General features: G+C 36.1%; 3 protein-coding genes across 4 annotated transcripts; all 3 read left to right on the forward strand.

Moving 5' to 3' along the window:
- The first annotated feature begins 1,665 nt into the window (after positions 1-1,665).
- Positions 1,666-5,148, forward strand: si:dkey-51e6.1. The gene is given in 3 exon segments (NM_001030119.2): positions 1,666-1,852; positions 3,811-3,935; positions 5,052-5,148. Coding segments are annotated over 3 exon segments (348 nt in total). The 5' UTR covers positions 1,666-1,710; the 3' UTR covers positions 5,133-5,148.
- Positions 5,149-7,195: 2,047 nt separating this feature from the next.
- On the forward strand, positions 7,196-9,167 carry zp3a.2 (zona pellucida glycoprotein 3a, tandem duplicate 2). The gene is given in 8 exon segments (NM_001030120.1): positions 7,196-7,815; positions 7,915-8,033; positions 8,119-8,222; positions 8,288-8,465; positions 8,536-8,653; positions 8,735-8,823; positions 8,893-8,978; positions 9,053-9,167. Coding segments are annotated over 8 exon segments (1,299 nt in total). The 5' UTR covers positions 7,196-7,296; the 3' UTR covers positions 9,139-9,167.
- Positions 9,168-11,511: 2,344 nt separating this feature from the next.
- Positions 11,512-13,483, forward strand: zp3a.1 (zona pellucida glycoprotein 3a, tandem duplicate 1). 2 transcript variants are annotated; one of them, NM_001013271.1, is given in 8 exon segments: positions 11,512-12,082; positions 12,153-12,271; positions 12,354-12,457; positions 12,525-12,702; positions 12,779-12,896; positions 12,982-13,070; positions 13,138-13,223; positions 13,298-13,483. In NM_001013271.1, coding segments are annotated over 8 exon segments (1,329 nt in total). In that variant the 5' UTR covers positions 11,512-11,533; the 3' UTR covers positions 13,384-13,483.
- The last annotated feature ends 863 nt before the right edge of the window (positions 13,484-14,346 follow it).

Here is a 14,346-nt window from a genome sequence, read left to right on the forward strand (position 1 = left end):
GATGTTGCCAGTAACAATTCAACTAATGCTTTCATCTTCCCAGTTTCATGGAAAGACAATTAATGGCAACGTTAATTCCATGTTCAGCGTAGAGAACATCATGTAAACATGCCATATGCATATGACTCCCATAAAATGTTAATACAATAAAATAAACCATAAACTAAAATTTTCTCATACCAAAATAACAAGCGTTAGATCAGAAGACGTATTTGACAATAATATATGTCCAATACCATTTAATTGAATTTAAAAATAGACAAGAAATTAGTGTAGAGTTTTATCAACCATACCTGGGTGGTATTATATTTGCTTTGTTTAAAAGCCATTATTGTTAAGCTCTCCAGGAATTTCTCATTATGAAATTTCGTGAGACCTTGAACCTTCTCGGATGCCACTCTGTTTAGTGTGTTTGCTCAGTGTTGTACCAGCTTCCTCATTACAGAAATAGCACCCACAAGTGCACCGTTAAAATGAGTGAAAAAACAACAGAAAAAATATACAATGAGTGTGTGTCAAAAGAAAAATATTACAGCTCAAATAATATGTATATTTAAAAACAAATATTAACACATTCAAGTTGAGGATGGTTGTAATATTATGTTTTGTTTTTTGAATGATCAATGTGTACATTTATTTTTGGTCCCAGATTATTGTATTGGATGTTGAATCAATTCATTATAATCAAATTCTTCAACTATGGGACCATGTGTTGAAAATACACCTTCAGTTAGGAAAGGATGGACAATAATATTTTCTGCTTACACATGATATTTAGATTGTTTATTGTTTCTTTAATGCTTAACAATGCTTAAATTCGACCGAGAACATCACTGAAAAGATTATTACCTGAAAAACACAAACACAAAGCTTGATAAATATATATTTTATATAACATAACATATAATGAGTCTCAGAAAATGGTCATATTAGAAATTTTCAGATGGCACTTAGAGTATTTTGCATCTGAACTCTTCATATACATATATAATATAAGGACAGTCAAAACAATATTTCAAAACACTCTCAAATATATTCTCACTATAAATTGTAGCTTTTAAAGATGCAATACTACAGTTTTATGATACTAAAAATAAATAAATAAAAGACTTCCGAAAAGACAAAACAATTGAAAGAGACAACCTGAACCAATACTAATAACTAGCCTATATATTTTGCACAATTTAGGCTAATATTTATTGCATTACTGTTGTGTACAGGCCTATTTAAAATTAAATAGACTTAATCATTTTTTCTGGCTTAACAAAATGGGAAAATGCTAAAATAGTTTGATTAGACAAACTTGCTGTTGTCGGGAAAGTCCACAGGTCTGTATAGAAAGGAAGGGGTGGCGAGAGTGAGATAAGCCAAAATATGTCAGACACCGACAAATAAAGTCAAGCTTTCCTCTGCATGTAGAACTAGATCTGGCAAATGAATAATTTGCATAAATATAGGTTACTGCTTTAAATATCCTCCCTTTTACAGATTTTTTAATCTTTTTAACCATCTGTGAAAATAAAGAAAGTAGGCCTATTAATTTTTTTTTTGTTGCATAAACCACCAGGAACAAACATAAAACACAATATACACGAATAACGTTCCGGTTCACTTCCGGTTTGTAGTTTTGCTGTTGATATAGCTTTAAGAATGTGTTTACTGTATAAGGTTGGCTTCATTCGCCTGCTCTCTTCTGCTGGCACTGCGAAGATGGCAGACGCTTTGAGCAAAGTTCCCGACGTCGACATCGATCCCGAGGGCGTTTTTAAATACATACAAGTGAACCTAAAAGTTAAAGGTGGAAATGATCATAAAGTGATAGTCAGAGGAACTAAAACTGCCGAGTATCATAGTAAGTGCGCACGCTTTCAAGTGCAGTAACGATAGTCTGAATAGTGCGGTAAGTGAGTGAGCGAGCTAACTTTATATTCCTCGGATTGCTCTGTAGTATTTATAAATCAGCTGCTAACCTCCGTTCTGATCCTCGCTGTTTATGGACATCCAGGGGACGATACTGTTTTACCAACTTGTCAATACAACAACGTCGGCATGTATTGACAAGTGTCACACTGTAGTATTTTATATTTAGTGTTTTTGAATTGTATTGAATTATACTGTATATATTATACCATCTTTCTACTATTTAATTTTGAATGCTACAACGTAGAGCACTGGTCAACTAATAAACTATAATAAATATTGTAGTATGCTTATAGTTTTTACTGTACATTGTATTAGTGCAAATTACAGAGGGGTCCCCCTAATTAACGTTTGATTGAAGGACATCAAAACAAGCGCATGGGGGGTGAGCCCTTTAGTAGTAAGAAATTGTTTTCTATGATATCTGATCTGTATCTTAAATATTAATAAATAAAAATGTAAAATACAAATATATATTTAACCCCACTATAGTGGTTCATACTATTGTAAATTCATAATTGTGCCAATCAATGCCAGAAAAAATATCATTCAACAGTCTGAAACTGGCAGTTCTAGAGCACCAAACGACATCTTAAGTATTCGCAAAACACGTTTCTTTTCAAAATAAATGTTTATATCTGCATGTAGCCTTAAAAAAAATTGACACATAATTTGTATAGTTTGACCTACAGTATCCTCTAAAATAGTCACTAAATATCCCTTAAAACACTGAAAACAAATATTTCATCTTATTAATAAATTTGATGTAATTTAAATACATTCATAAATTTCATTCATTGAAGCATGCATTACCAAACTACTACCGAAAAAGTTGACCCCCCTGATCGTCTATTTATAATTGGCAAAATATGGTATAATCTACCCTGTAGTTGTAGAAAATGTAGTGTATCTGGTGATATATTTGTATAACTATAGTTGTTATACCAACATATAAGTTTAATACAAGTACTAGCATGGTTCATATCACTATAGTAGCTATTTACTGTAAAATACTATTTTCCTGTGGGCTGAGATTCTAATTTGAGAAATTGGGATAAAGGTGGTTTTATATTATTCACACATTTGGACTTTCTTCTTAATAAGATAATATCAGAATGCAATCACATTATTAATCACATAATTCAGAGTGAAATCACTCACATTAGGAGCCAATGACTATCAAAGTACAACATTGTTCACAGTCAGTTAAATAGTGCTTATGTTGTTTTGAAGTCATATTTACATGCAATTTCAGACCGAAATATTCCATGTAGTGTAATAAACAATATTGAGAAAGTGTCACAAGTTGTCACTGTTAAAAAATGAAAGAATGTGTGAATATTTAAAACAAACTTTACCTCAATATTTCAGAACAAATTACAGATATAGCCATTATTATAGGAATGTATAGTTACAAAGACTGTTGGAAAGCTTGTGGACTTAAGAATAGGCATGGGACGATAACCGGTTTTAGGGTATACTGTTTCTAAGATATTTGTATGTTTTGTTATGTTTAATGTTTTTTGAGTTGAGTATTGAACTGTGCAGTGGCTTACTTTATATCTAAAGAAAAGAAAGATATCCAAAGATGCCTTTTTAAGTTAAAAATAAATCTGTGTTTTTGAAACTAATTAAGACAGCAGAAATCTTTTAATGTTTGCTGACATTTTATTGTTTCAAAATAGTTTTTTTTAACCCAGACATTTAAAAAGAAGATATTTTAGAGCAGTAATTACAATATCGTGATACTGTGAAACCGTGATATTTTTACCCAAGGTTATCATTCCATCAGAATCTTATACCGGCCCATGCCTACTTTAGAATGCATTTTAGCAGATTCCAAAGTAAACAATATCATACTAATGGCTCATTTCTTCTCTTTTTGTTCAGATCATATATTTCAAAAGGTCAATCCTGCTATGGAGGCTTTGGGGCTGGAGTGTAACTGTCTTGGAGGCGGCAAGATTGACCACAATAACACAGAAAAGAAGCTTCGGGTGTTTGGAGAGTCTACGGTAACACTCTCAACTAAGGCTGCACAATATTGGAAAAATCTGACATTGAGATATTTTGTTTTGCTGCGATATGACTAAAATTTTTACAGATCATATAAATAGCTCTATTTGGAATATTTTCAAGTTAGTTTACATCAATCAGCATGATTAAGTTTTTTTTTCTTTGCAGTGCATCTGCATACAATACAATAAATTACAAGCATACTGTATATACGACAGATCAATCATTTGAAATAAAAAGTTGAATAAACAGGGAGTCTAGCAGTATTCAAGTATTGAATTGTAATTTAAAATTGAACAATCACACATTTTGAAGTAATTTAAATTGAACAGTCAAACATAAATTAATATGGTCATTGTTGTATAAATCTTTTTTTTTTAAATTATTTAATAATATTGGCGGTTCATTCTGCTGTCGTGACCCCTGATGAATGAAGGGACTAAGCTGAAAGAAAATTAACAAATGAATTTAATAATATCTTGATCTTTAAACCTTTAATAAATCGTATAATCCTGTGATGTGGCTATTGCACATACACACATTACAATATCAATGCCCAAACCATATATTGTTCAGCCATACTCTCAACCCATATAACACCTAAAGGGGCTATATGTAGTTATTTAAATGTGTATGGTTTTCATTTTAAAGTCATTTAATTGTTTTGTGTAAACAGCAAGGGTTTGCTTTCTCAATGGTTTCATTATTGTTAGTTTATTTTGTTGTTGATAGGAAAAGACACTCCTCTAAATATTGCTAAGGTACCCTATGGGACATGCTATCATACTCATTGCTAACGTATTTATTTTGACAGTTTAATATTTGAGTGCAAAATAGAAAAGAAGTAGTTGGAAGGCTAAAGCATAACCATATTCTTAACAACTTAACCATATTCAATGTCGCTAATTACAAGGGTTCTGATTTCTACATATTGCTCCTTTAAGATGATAATATTAATATAAGTTTAAAGCAGAAGTTACACTTCATAAATGACCATTAAAAACTGTAAGTTTACCATTCTTTTGAACGTACATTTTAGAGGCTAAATTTACTTTTGTATACGTTTTTTATGGTTTGATTCTCCTTTTCAAGTCTCATATCTTTTCTTTCTCTAGGCATATGGGAAGGCTGACCATGCTGTCACAGTGGAAAAGCTAAAATGTGTCTTCAAAGACTATGAAATAACTATGGAATAAAGCACTTGATTGAGAATTGCCATTGCTTTTTTTGTACTTTGTATGAAAATTAAGCTGATGAGAAGTTGAAATATCATCCCCTGCTCCGTCAGCAGTTTCAGAGTTGAGTTTAGATCACTGACTTTGATAGCGACGTCTGGCCTGCACAGGAACTCTGCATGTGCTTTACACCGTCATAAACACATCCTGTCTCCAACACGGAATGTGTCTGTTGTAAGATCAGGAGCAGATAAACGATCATCTGTGTGATTCATTATGTGTTATATTGTCAATGGACTAGGAATTTGACCATAGAGATGCAAGCAAGGGTTACCTTTTTGTATTGATATGTAAAGAAAACGTGTAACTGAACCAAACACTGTTTTACTATTACAATTTAATTGTATAGTCCCATTATTGTGCAGTTATGCATTTAGTATGTGAATTAATTTTTATTTTAAATGTGCATAAGTGATATTTCCATCCATTTCTAAAGCTAAAACATTTAACATCTTTCTTTGACCTGTCATGCTGAAAAAACAAACGAACATGACCTTCATTGTCACTAGCTTTAAGAGGTTAAATGAGAGAGCTTAGATGATTTTAGTCTCTTACAGACAGGCACGGGCGAGGCAGTGGCACAGTAGGTAGTGCTGTCGCCTTACAGCAAGAAGGTCGCTGGTTCGAACCTCGGCTCAGTTGGCGTTTCTGTGTGGAGTTTGCATGTTCTCCCTGCCTTTGTGTGGGTTTCCTTCTGGTGCTTCGGTTTCACTACCTACTGTGCCACTGCCTTGCCCGTGCCTGTCTGTAAGAGACTGAAATCATCTAAGCTCTCATGCAGTACAGGTGAATAGGGTAAGCTAAATTGTCTGTAGTGTATGAGTGTGTGTGAGTGTGGATGTTACCCAGAGATGGGTTGCAGCTGGAAGGGCATCCGCTGCGTAAAAACTTGCTGGATAAGTTGGCGGTTCATTCCACTGTGGCGACTCCGGATTAATAAAGGGACTAAGCCGACAAAAAAAAGAATGAATGAACAGACATGCACTATGATTGTGTATCTAAGTACACTTATAAGGGTTTAAGAAAAAATAAAACCTTTACACTGATTTGTGTTATTTGTTCTAGTAAAATTATCTAAATAGGTACAAATGATCTGTTTTTATCAAAAAGAAAAAAAAAACTTGGCATTATCAAATCATTTTAGTACAGTGTCAGTTTCCCAAGCTTCAAGGTAATAAGATGAACTTGAGGTAACCATTGTTTAGTATTTGGGGGAAAAAGAAGGCCAAACAAGGTAAAGTGCTTGAAGATTTATTGTGTTTTATATTGTCAGTGAAACTCCCACCTTCCCGTGAAAGGTCTGGAGTCCATTTGAACATAATGGAGCTGTATTTGGAAGTTCCTGCAGATGTTATCAGCATCATATCCGCCTCTTCACAGGCTTTTTTCCACTTGAGCATAAGTCTGACACGTGTGTTCACACTTACCGTCAAGGATACTTTAAAGTAGAGAGGTGTGGCATATACAGTAGATGAGTAGCAATATTGGCAGTAATTCTTTAAAAGTAAAAATGTATTCTGGTAGTTAATGTGTGGGAATGTGTAATCACACACTTGTTTCTGCTTTCACCACCTTATTTTTACTCAGACTTCATATAAATTTAACTCATGTTTAGTTCTATAGCACTTTTATAGATGTAGATTGTGTAGTAGCTTAACATAGAAGTTCTAGTAAAGTCCAGTTTTCAGAGTTGAAGTTCAGTTATAAGTAAATATGTCCACTCATTCATTTTTTTTTTAATCGAAATAGGTCAGTTATTTTATTCAGGGGTGTCCAAACTCGGTTTTGGAGGGCCGGTGTCCTGAGTTTAGCTCCAACTTGCATCAACACACCTGCCATGACGTCTAGTATATCTATCAAATGCTTGATTAGCTGGTGCAAGTAAGTTTGATAAGGGTGGTAGCTAAGCTCTCCAGGACCGAGTTTGTACAGCACTGATTTTATTAAATGAGTTTTGTAGAGTTGATTAGTGACCGACCATCATTGTAATTGAATAACTGATTCTGTGATTGGGATGGTCCACTGACCAATTAAGCTTGTTTAAATGTGGGCTGAACTAAAATTCATGACACTATAAGCAAGGGCTTACTGCTTCTACTGCAGTGTGGCTTCCTGGTGTTTGACAATGGTGGCTAGTCAATGTGTGCTTGGGTTTTTACTGCTGGTTGCAGTGTTCAGTGCCAGGCCACAGGCACGTTCATTTGACCAGAGGATGATCATGGAAGGTCCTCATCTGCTTGATAATAACTTTAGAGGGTATTGGGATCAACTTCAAAGTCCTGTCAAAGTAGAATCTCTGAGGGCTCCACTGGCTTCAAATCTGGTATCAAGTGTTCAGTCTAAACAAGAAATGCTGAGCCCAGTTTCCAGTAAGGTTGACTGGAGATTCCCACTTGTCCGAGAAGAGCCAGCACAGCTAGACGTTAACTTTCAGTTGCGTCAACCTCAGACTCCAAACACTGTGGCAGTCCAGTGTTTGGAGAATGGTGTTCATGTGGAGGTGAAGCAGGACTTTTTTGGTACTGGTCACCTGCTTGAGCCCTCTTCCTTCTCTTTAGGAGGCTGTGGTGTATTGAATGTAGATACAGCTGCAGGAGTTCTCATTTTTCAGTCAGCGCTTCAGGATTGTGGCAGTCAGCTTGTGGTGAGTTATTTTATTTGTCTGTTTGCTTGTATGGTGTCCTGCTGTAGTTTCTAAACTATATATATATATATATATATTTTTTTTTTTCCTCTTTCTCAGATGACTGACGATGAACTCGTCTATGTGTTCACCATTGATTATAAACCAGCAGTGTTGCCGAACATTCCAGTTGTCAGGTCTAATAGTGCATCTGTTAATATTGAGTGCCACTACTCCAGGTAAAGTGTTTCCTAAATCGAATATTGCTTGGCTAACTAAGGTAGCTTTGATTTGATTGCCTAATGTTTGAGTATTTGGTTACAGAAAACACAATGTGAGCAGTTCTGCCCTGCTGCCAGCTTGGACACCATATGCAGCCACTGCTGTTGCAGAGGATGTTCTGGTCTTCTCGCTGAAGCTTATGACTGGTTTGTACTGCTGCATCTATTTATCACAATGGTTTCAGAAAGCTCATTGTCTGTATGTTTTGCAGATGACTGGATGTATGAGAGGCCAACCAATGTCTTCTTCCTGGGTGACATCTTTAATATTGAGGCATCTGTGAGTCAGTATAACCATGTTCCCCTCCGTGTTTTTGTGGATTCCTGTGTGGCCACTGCAACCCCTGATGTGAACGCTGCTCCTGCATATTCTTTCATTGAAAATCATGGGTAAAAGACCTTTTGGTGACTTTCTATTAGTGGGAAGGTATTCTTGTCCTAAGACTACTTTTTGTTTCAGTTGCTTCACTGATGCCAAGTACACTGGCTCGGCCTCCAAGTTTTTGCCCCGAGTGAAAGATGACAAACTACGGTTTCAGTTGGAGGCCTTTAGGTTCCAGAAGGAAATCAGTGGATTTGTATGTATTGCAAAGCTACTTGTTTTAACACCACCTGGTTCTGTCTAATGGCTTATCCCTTTAAACCCCCCCCCCCTGCAGATTTACATCACATGTCTTCTGAAAGCAACTGTAGCTACTCAATCCTTAATTAATGAGCACCATAAAGCTTGTTCTTTCATCAAAAATGGGTAAGTCCTGATTGACGCACTTAATTCTTAACTTAACCCAACTCCCTTAACACTTCTTTTAACCATTAGTTGGGTTTCTGCTGATGGAGGTGATCAAGTGTGTGCCTGCTGTGATACTAGCTGTGGACCCAGGACTGCATTCACTGCATCTCAAGGTATTTTTCATATGAAAGACATGAAAAGCAAGACTGACTTTGTCTTATACATTTTTATTTGCTTATTTTCACAGCCGGCATCCAGTATGAGGGAAGAGCCCAAGTTGGTCCCTTCCAAATTCCTTCACAAAGTTCTGGCATTAAAGTTGTTTCTTTTTAAATAAAAGATTAGAGTTCTCCTGAACTTGTGTTTATTTGTACAAATCACCAAGTCATTCTGATGTTTAAGATGTGCTTTTCACTGAGATGAGGATGAGCAAATTGTTTTTTTTTTTTTTTTTTTTTAAACCCTTCTCCCACCAATTAATTTGCAGAGCCACAATATTTGACTGGATTATTTAGAGATGTGCACTGTTGTACCACAACGTGATGGTGTGACTTCTGTTAGGATGTTGCCTGTCCTGGTCTGACTGTTACATAAAAGCTAGCATCCTCAGTGCTTGCCTAGGTATAGTTTATTGCCTGCTTAAAGTTGACTATAAAAATATATATGTAGGCATAAAAAGATGCTTTCTGAAATTGATGTAAAGTTTAAATAAACCATTTGTAGTACAAAAGCAATGTCAAACTGCTTAATATTCCTATACAAGTTTTACTTTGTACTAGTTATTTTACAACCTGTAATAAAAGTCTATTTATTTTTAAGTGGGAAGCTTGTAAAGCTGCGGTCACACTGGGCTTTTCCTCCCATAGACTTCCCTTTATATGCACACAAATGGGTCAGACCAGTAACTCGGGGTCATGCGTCAAGTTTTGCAGGTTGCTGCGGTGCAAAGTTCAAGCTTGATTAACCTCTGACCTGCAAAATTGCGTAACTTGTCTGGGTGAGACCAACCGAGGATAAAACATGACCTCTCTGGACAAATTTAAAATGTAGAGTAATTGCTTTTTTCTTTTTTAATAATGCCTAATCTTGTTTATTCCTGCCCCTTTTTGCAGCGCCGTACGACAATTTTGTGCACACAAACTAGTGTGACTGTAGCTTTAGTCAGGGACTTAAAGACATTGAGGCAGCGGGTCAATTGAAAACATGGCATTATTTTTAAATGCATCAAAGATATTTAATTTCCCTCTTTTTTCTCCCTTAAAGGCTTCCAAACCACTGAGTTTTGTTAGTGTATATATGTTGAAGAAAATTGAGCAGCTCTACTGGTTCTGTGTAATGGGAAGAGAGGTCAGCTTGCAGTGCTATGCAGGTCAACTACACTCCCCTCTACTGACAAACATGATAAAAAGCTGGTGTCCTCAGAGTGCTTGCCTAAAAGTAAATGCTGGTTTGAGGCCGGCTTGGAGTAGGTAAACCTGGTACTCTAGAAATGTATATTTTTGAGAGGCAAACTGAACACAGCTATACATTCTTTTCTTATGTATCCCAAGAAAAAAAGGCACTTTCCAGAAATAGTAAGCAATAAAATTACTTATTGTCCATTAATAATGCTTCCATGGGTCAAACTGCAGGGAAGTGGACAAGAAGTGTAATGGTTTTAATATTACAACTTTATTTATTAAACTTTATTTAACTTAAATTTTTTTCTACATATACATAATTTATATGTGAATTATGGTAAGGGTTTTTCTCTTTGAAACATTACTTGGTGTGTACTGAAAAATGAAACTTATAACCTGCACACTGTATTTCCATGTAGATTTGTCTCTGCTAAAGTGCTGCATGCGGCCATTGGTTGCCAACTCTCTGTTTGTGACACTTGCTCGCTATGCATAGGGGAAGACTGTCATTGGTGGGCTATTTTCTCCGAATTCTTTTTAAAAAGGCTATTGTTTGCAGAATGTCCTGATGGAACCATAGACTGCATGAGGAGAAAGCATGCGTTTGTGGTATCTGAATAATAGAAAGGTTCAAATTATTCCATGTAATCTTTATAGTAGCAGTTCATGTTTATTTAATTTAAACTGTTTGGCTGTTTTGTTTGATTACAATTAGAATCATTTTTCATGTTCAGACTGTGCTGAGAGGAATTTCATGATCTGAATTAAAGATGCAAGTCCCACTTTTGTCTAACATCTTAATCATCTTCATGTAAGAGTTATATAGAGTCTCTTTAATGGAGCTGTATTTAGAACATCCTGCCAATGTTATGGGCATCATCTCTTTACAGACCTTTTTCTCCCTTTACAGTGATTCTACAAACAGTAAAACTGGATTCTAATGTGTAATCACTTTCCTGTTTCTGCATTACCTTATTGGATCTACTGCTGTATATTTTCATAAATCTAAATGTATTATGAAGTATGCATATATATTAATCTGTCAGACTTGATTGCACATAATAAATATGAATTATTATTGAATATGAGCCCATGAAAATAAACAATGTAAAAACATTATTAATATCTTAGTTTCACAAAATAGTAGCCAGTAGTTTTAGTCAATGAGTTTTGTAGAGTTAATTAGTGACCGACCATCATTGTAATTGAATAACTGATTCTGTGATTGGGATGGTCCACTGACCAATTAAGCTTGTTTGGATGTGGGCAGAACTAATATTCAGGACACTATAAACAAGGTCTAACTGATTTCACTGCAGTGTAGTTGTATGGCTTACTGGTGTCTGACAATGTGGTCTAGTCAACGTGTGCTTGGTTTTTTACTGCTGGTTGCAGTTGATGCAGTGTTCAGTGCCAGACCACAGGCCCGTTCTTTAGACCACTGGAAGATGATCGGAGGTCCTCATATACATGAGGATCCGCTTAGGGGACATTGGGAACTACTTCAAGGTCCTGTTAAAGTTGAGTCTCTGAGGGCTCCACTGGCTTCAAATCTGGTATCAAGCGTTCAGTCCAAACAAGAAATGCTGAGCCCAGTTTCCAGTAAGGTTGACTGGAAGTTCCCACTTGTCCAAGAAAAGCCAGCACAGCTAGACGTTAACTTTCAGTTGCATCAACCTCAGACTCCAAACACCGTGGCAGTCCAGTGTTTTGAGAATGGTGTTCATGTGGAGGTGAAGCAGGACTTTTTTGGCACTGGTCACCTGCTTGAGCCCACTTCCTTCTCTCTAGGAGGCTGTGGTGTGTTGGATGTAGATACAGCTGCAGGAGTTCTCATTTTTCAGTCAGCTCTTCAGGATTGTGGCAGTCAGCTTGTGGTGGGTTTCCTTCTTGTCTATTTGCTCTTATGGTGTAGTTCTGTTTCTAAACCATTATTTCTTTTCCCAGATGACTGAAGATGAACTTGTCTATGTGTTCACCATTGATTATAAACCAGCAGTATTGCCGAATATTCCAGTTGCAAGGTCTATTGCAACTACAGTTGGTATTGAGTGCCACTATTCCAGGTAAAGGTTTTCCTAAATCTGCTACTCTGCCAATTATGTAGTTTGGATTTGATTGCCTGATTTTTGGGCTGTTTGATTACAGGAAACACAATGTGAGCAGTTCTGCCCTGCTGCCAGCTTGGACACCATATGCAGCCACTGCTGTTGCAGAGGATGTTCTGGTCTTCTCGCTGAAGCTTATGACTGGTTTGTACTGCTGCCTCTATTTATCACCTTATGGTTTCAGAAAGCTCATTGTCTGTATGTTTTGCAGATGACTGGATGTATGAGAGGCCAACCAATGTCTTCTTCCTGGGTGATGTCTTTAATATTGAGGCATCTGTGAGTCAGTATAACCATGTTCCCCTCCGTGTTTTTGTGGATGCCTGTGTGGCCACTGCAACCCCTGATGTGAACTCTGCTCCTGCATATTCTGTCATTGAAAATCATGGGTAAGAAGACCTTTTTGAAGGATCTCTGCAAGTCTAGAGTTATAGTTGATGATTAAAGCTGGCTATTTTGTTTTAGTTGTCTCACTGACGCTAAGTACACTGGCTCATCCTCTAAATTTCTGCCGCGAGTGCAAGATAACAAACTACGGTTTCAGTTGGAGGCCTTCAGGTTCCAGAAGGAAATCAGTGGATTTGTATGTATTGTAAAGCAACTTTTTGGTACTTTTTGTTTTAACGCCTCTGGCTCTGTCTAATGTTTCTTTCTTCCCGTACCTGCAGATTTACATCACATGTCTTCTGAAAGCAACTGTAGCTGCTCAGTCTTTAATTAATGAGCACCATAAGGCTTGTTCTTTTATCAAAAATGGGTAAGTCCTATTGGATTCACTTATTCTTTAACTTGACCCACTTCCCCTTACAATTGTTCTGCTTTAGTTGGGTCTCTGCTGATGGAGGTGATCAAGTGTGTGCTTGCTGTGATACCAGCTGTGGACAAAAGACTCAGTTAACTGTAGCTCCAGGTATTTTTCACTAAGCTCAAATGAATTGGATTTGTCTTGAGTTCATTGTAACTTTATTTGCTCTCTCTTCACAGCAGGTATTCAGTATGAGGGAAAAGCCCAAGTTGGTCCCTTCCAAATCCCTGCACATACATCTGGCATTAAAGTGGTTTCTTTTTAAATAAAAAAATATTAAGTTCTTCTGAATTGGTGTGTGTGTCATTATAGGATTTAAGAGGGTTTTGTTGACAGACTGCATTAAATTTTGGCCCTTTTCCTAATAATAAATGTGTTTTTTTTTTTTTTTTTTTTTTTTTTATAATGTCTAAAGTTGCACCGAGTTTTTTTTTTTTTTTTTTTTTTTTTTTTTTTTTTTTTTTTTTTGTCTTGCGACGAGTGCAGCACATTCTTCCAGATACCACACCACCCCACCCCCCCCTCAAGGCATTATATGGTACTGAATATTTATAAATGCAACTTAAAAATAAATGTAATCTTGTCTTCTAAGATTACTCAAGAAAAAAATTTCCATCGTTATATGCAATAAAAAGGCTACTTTACGTTAAGAATTATTACTCTTTCAGTGCAAGTGGCTGAATTATGTATGCTGGTTGGTTTAGTTACAAATTAGCTTCAAAATTACTGTAACTTGTGTTCTTACAAAATGCTTTTTATTTTTTATTTATTTTTTTATTAAATATATGGAAGTCTTTTAGATAAGTGTATCTGACATGTCCCTCTGTTTCTAACCTGAAACTCGTTTCTTAAATTCCTCCTTTATCTTAAACTAAACTTGTCAAAACAAAAGTTCTAGGTTCTTACTCCCTTTAATTCAGTTATGTTTCGCAATTTTAGTTTAATTTAACATGGTGTGGTTGACTCTTAACCCTACACAACGTTGCTATACTTTTTGGAGTAAAACGCTTGCATTTTAGGTTAAACTTGTTTAAATCACGGTGGTGCTGTTTCACAGCGTCACCATTTAGTTATCATCGATTGAACAATCGCTCGTTTGTGATTGGATTATAAATGACGTTTGCAAAATAGCAGACCAATCGTCGTAGAGAGCGGTGTAAATGAGATGAGTTTAGGCACACACATCAAAACGGCGGGAAACTTTGAGCGATACCACTTGAAGTATAAA

This window comes from Danio rerio, chromosome 20 (genome assembly GCF_052040795.2).
Source record: "Danio rerio strain M-AB ecotype USA chromosome 20, GRCz13ab, whole genome shotgun sequence".
Taxonomy (NCBI): domain Eukaryota; kingdom Metazoa; phylum Chordata; class Actinopteri; order Cypriniformes; family Danionidae; genus Danio; species Danio rerio.

Excerpts from the sequence above, each read along its gene's own strand:
- zp3a.1 (XM_087296570.1), top strand. The coding sequence starts at position 11,534 with ATGGCTTACTGGTGTCTGACAATGTGGTCTAGTCAACGTGTGCTTGGT. Across the intron at positions 13,071-13,137 it reads TGTTCTTTTATCAAAAATGG|TTGGGTCTCTGCTGATGGAG; the intron begins GTAAGTCCTATT and ends GTTCTGCTTTAG. Across the intron at positions 13,224-13,300 it reads TCAGTTAACTGTAGCTCCAG|GTATTCAGTATGAGGGAAAA; the intron begins GTATTTTTCACT and ends TCTTCACAGCAG.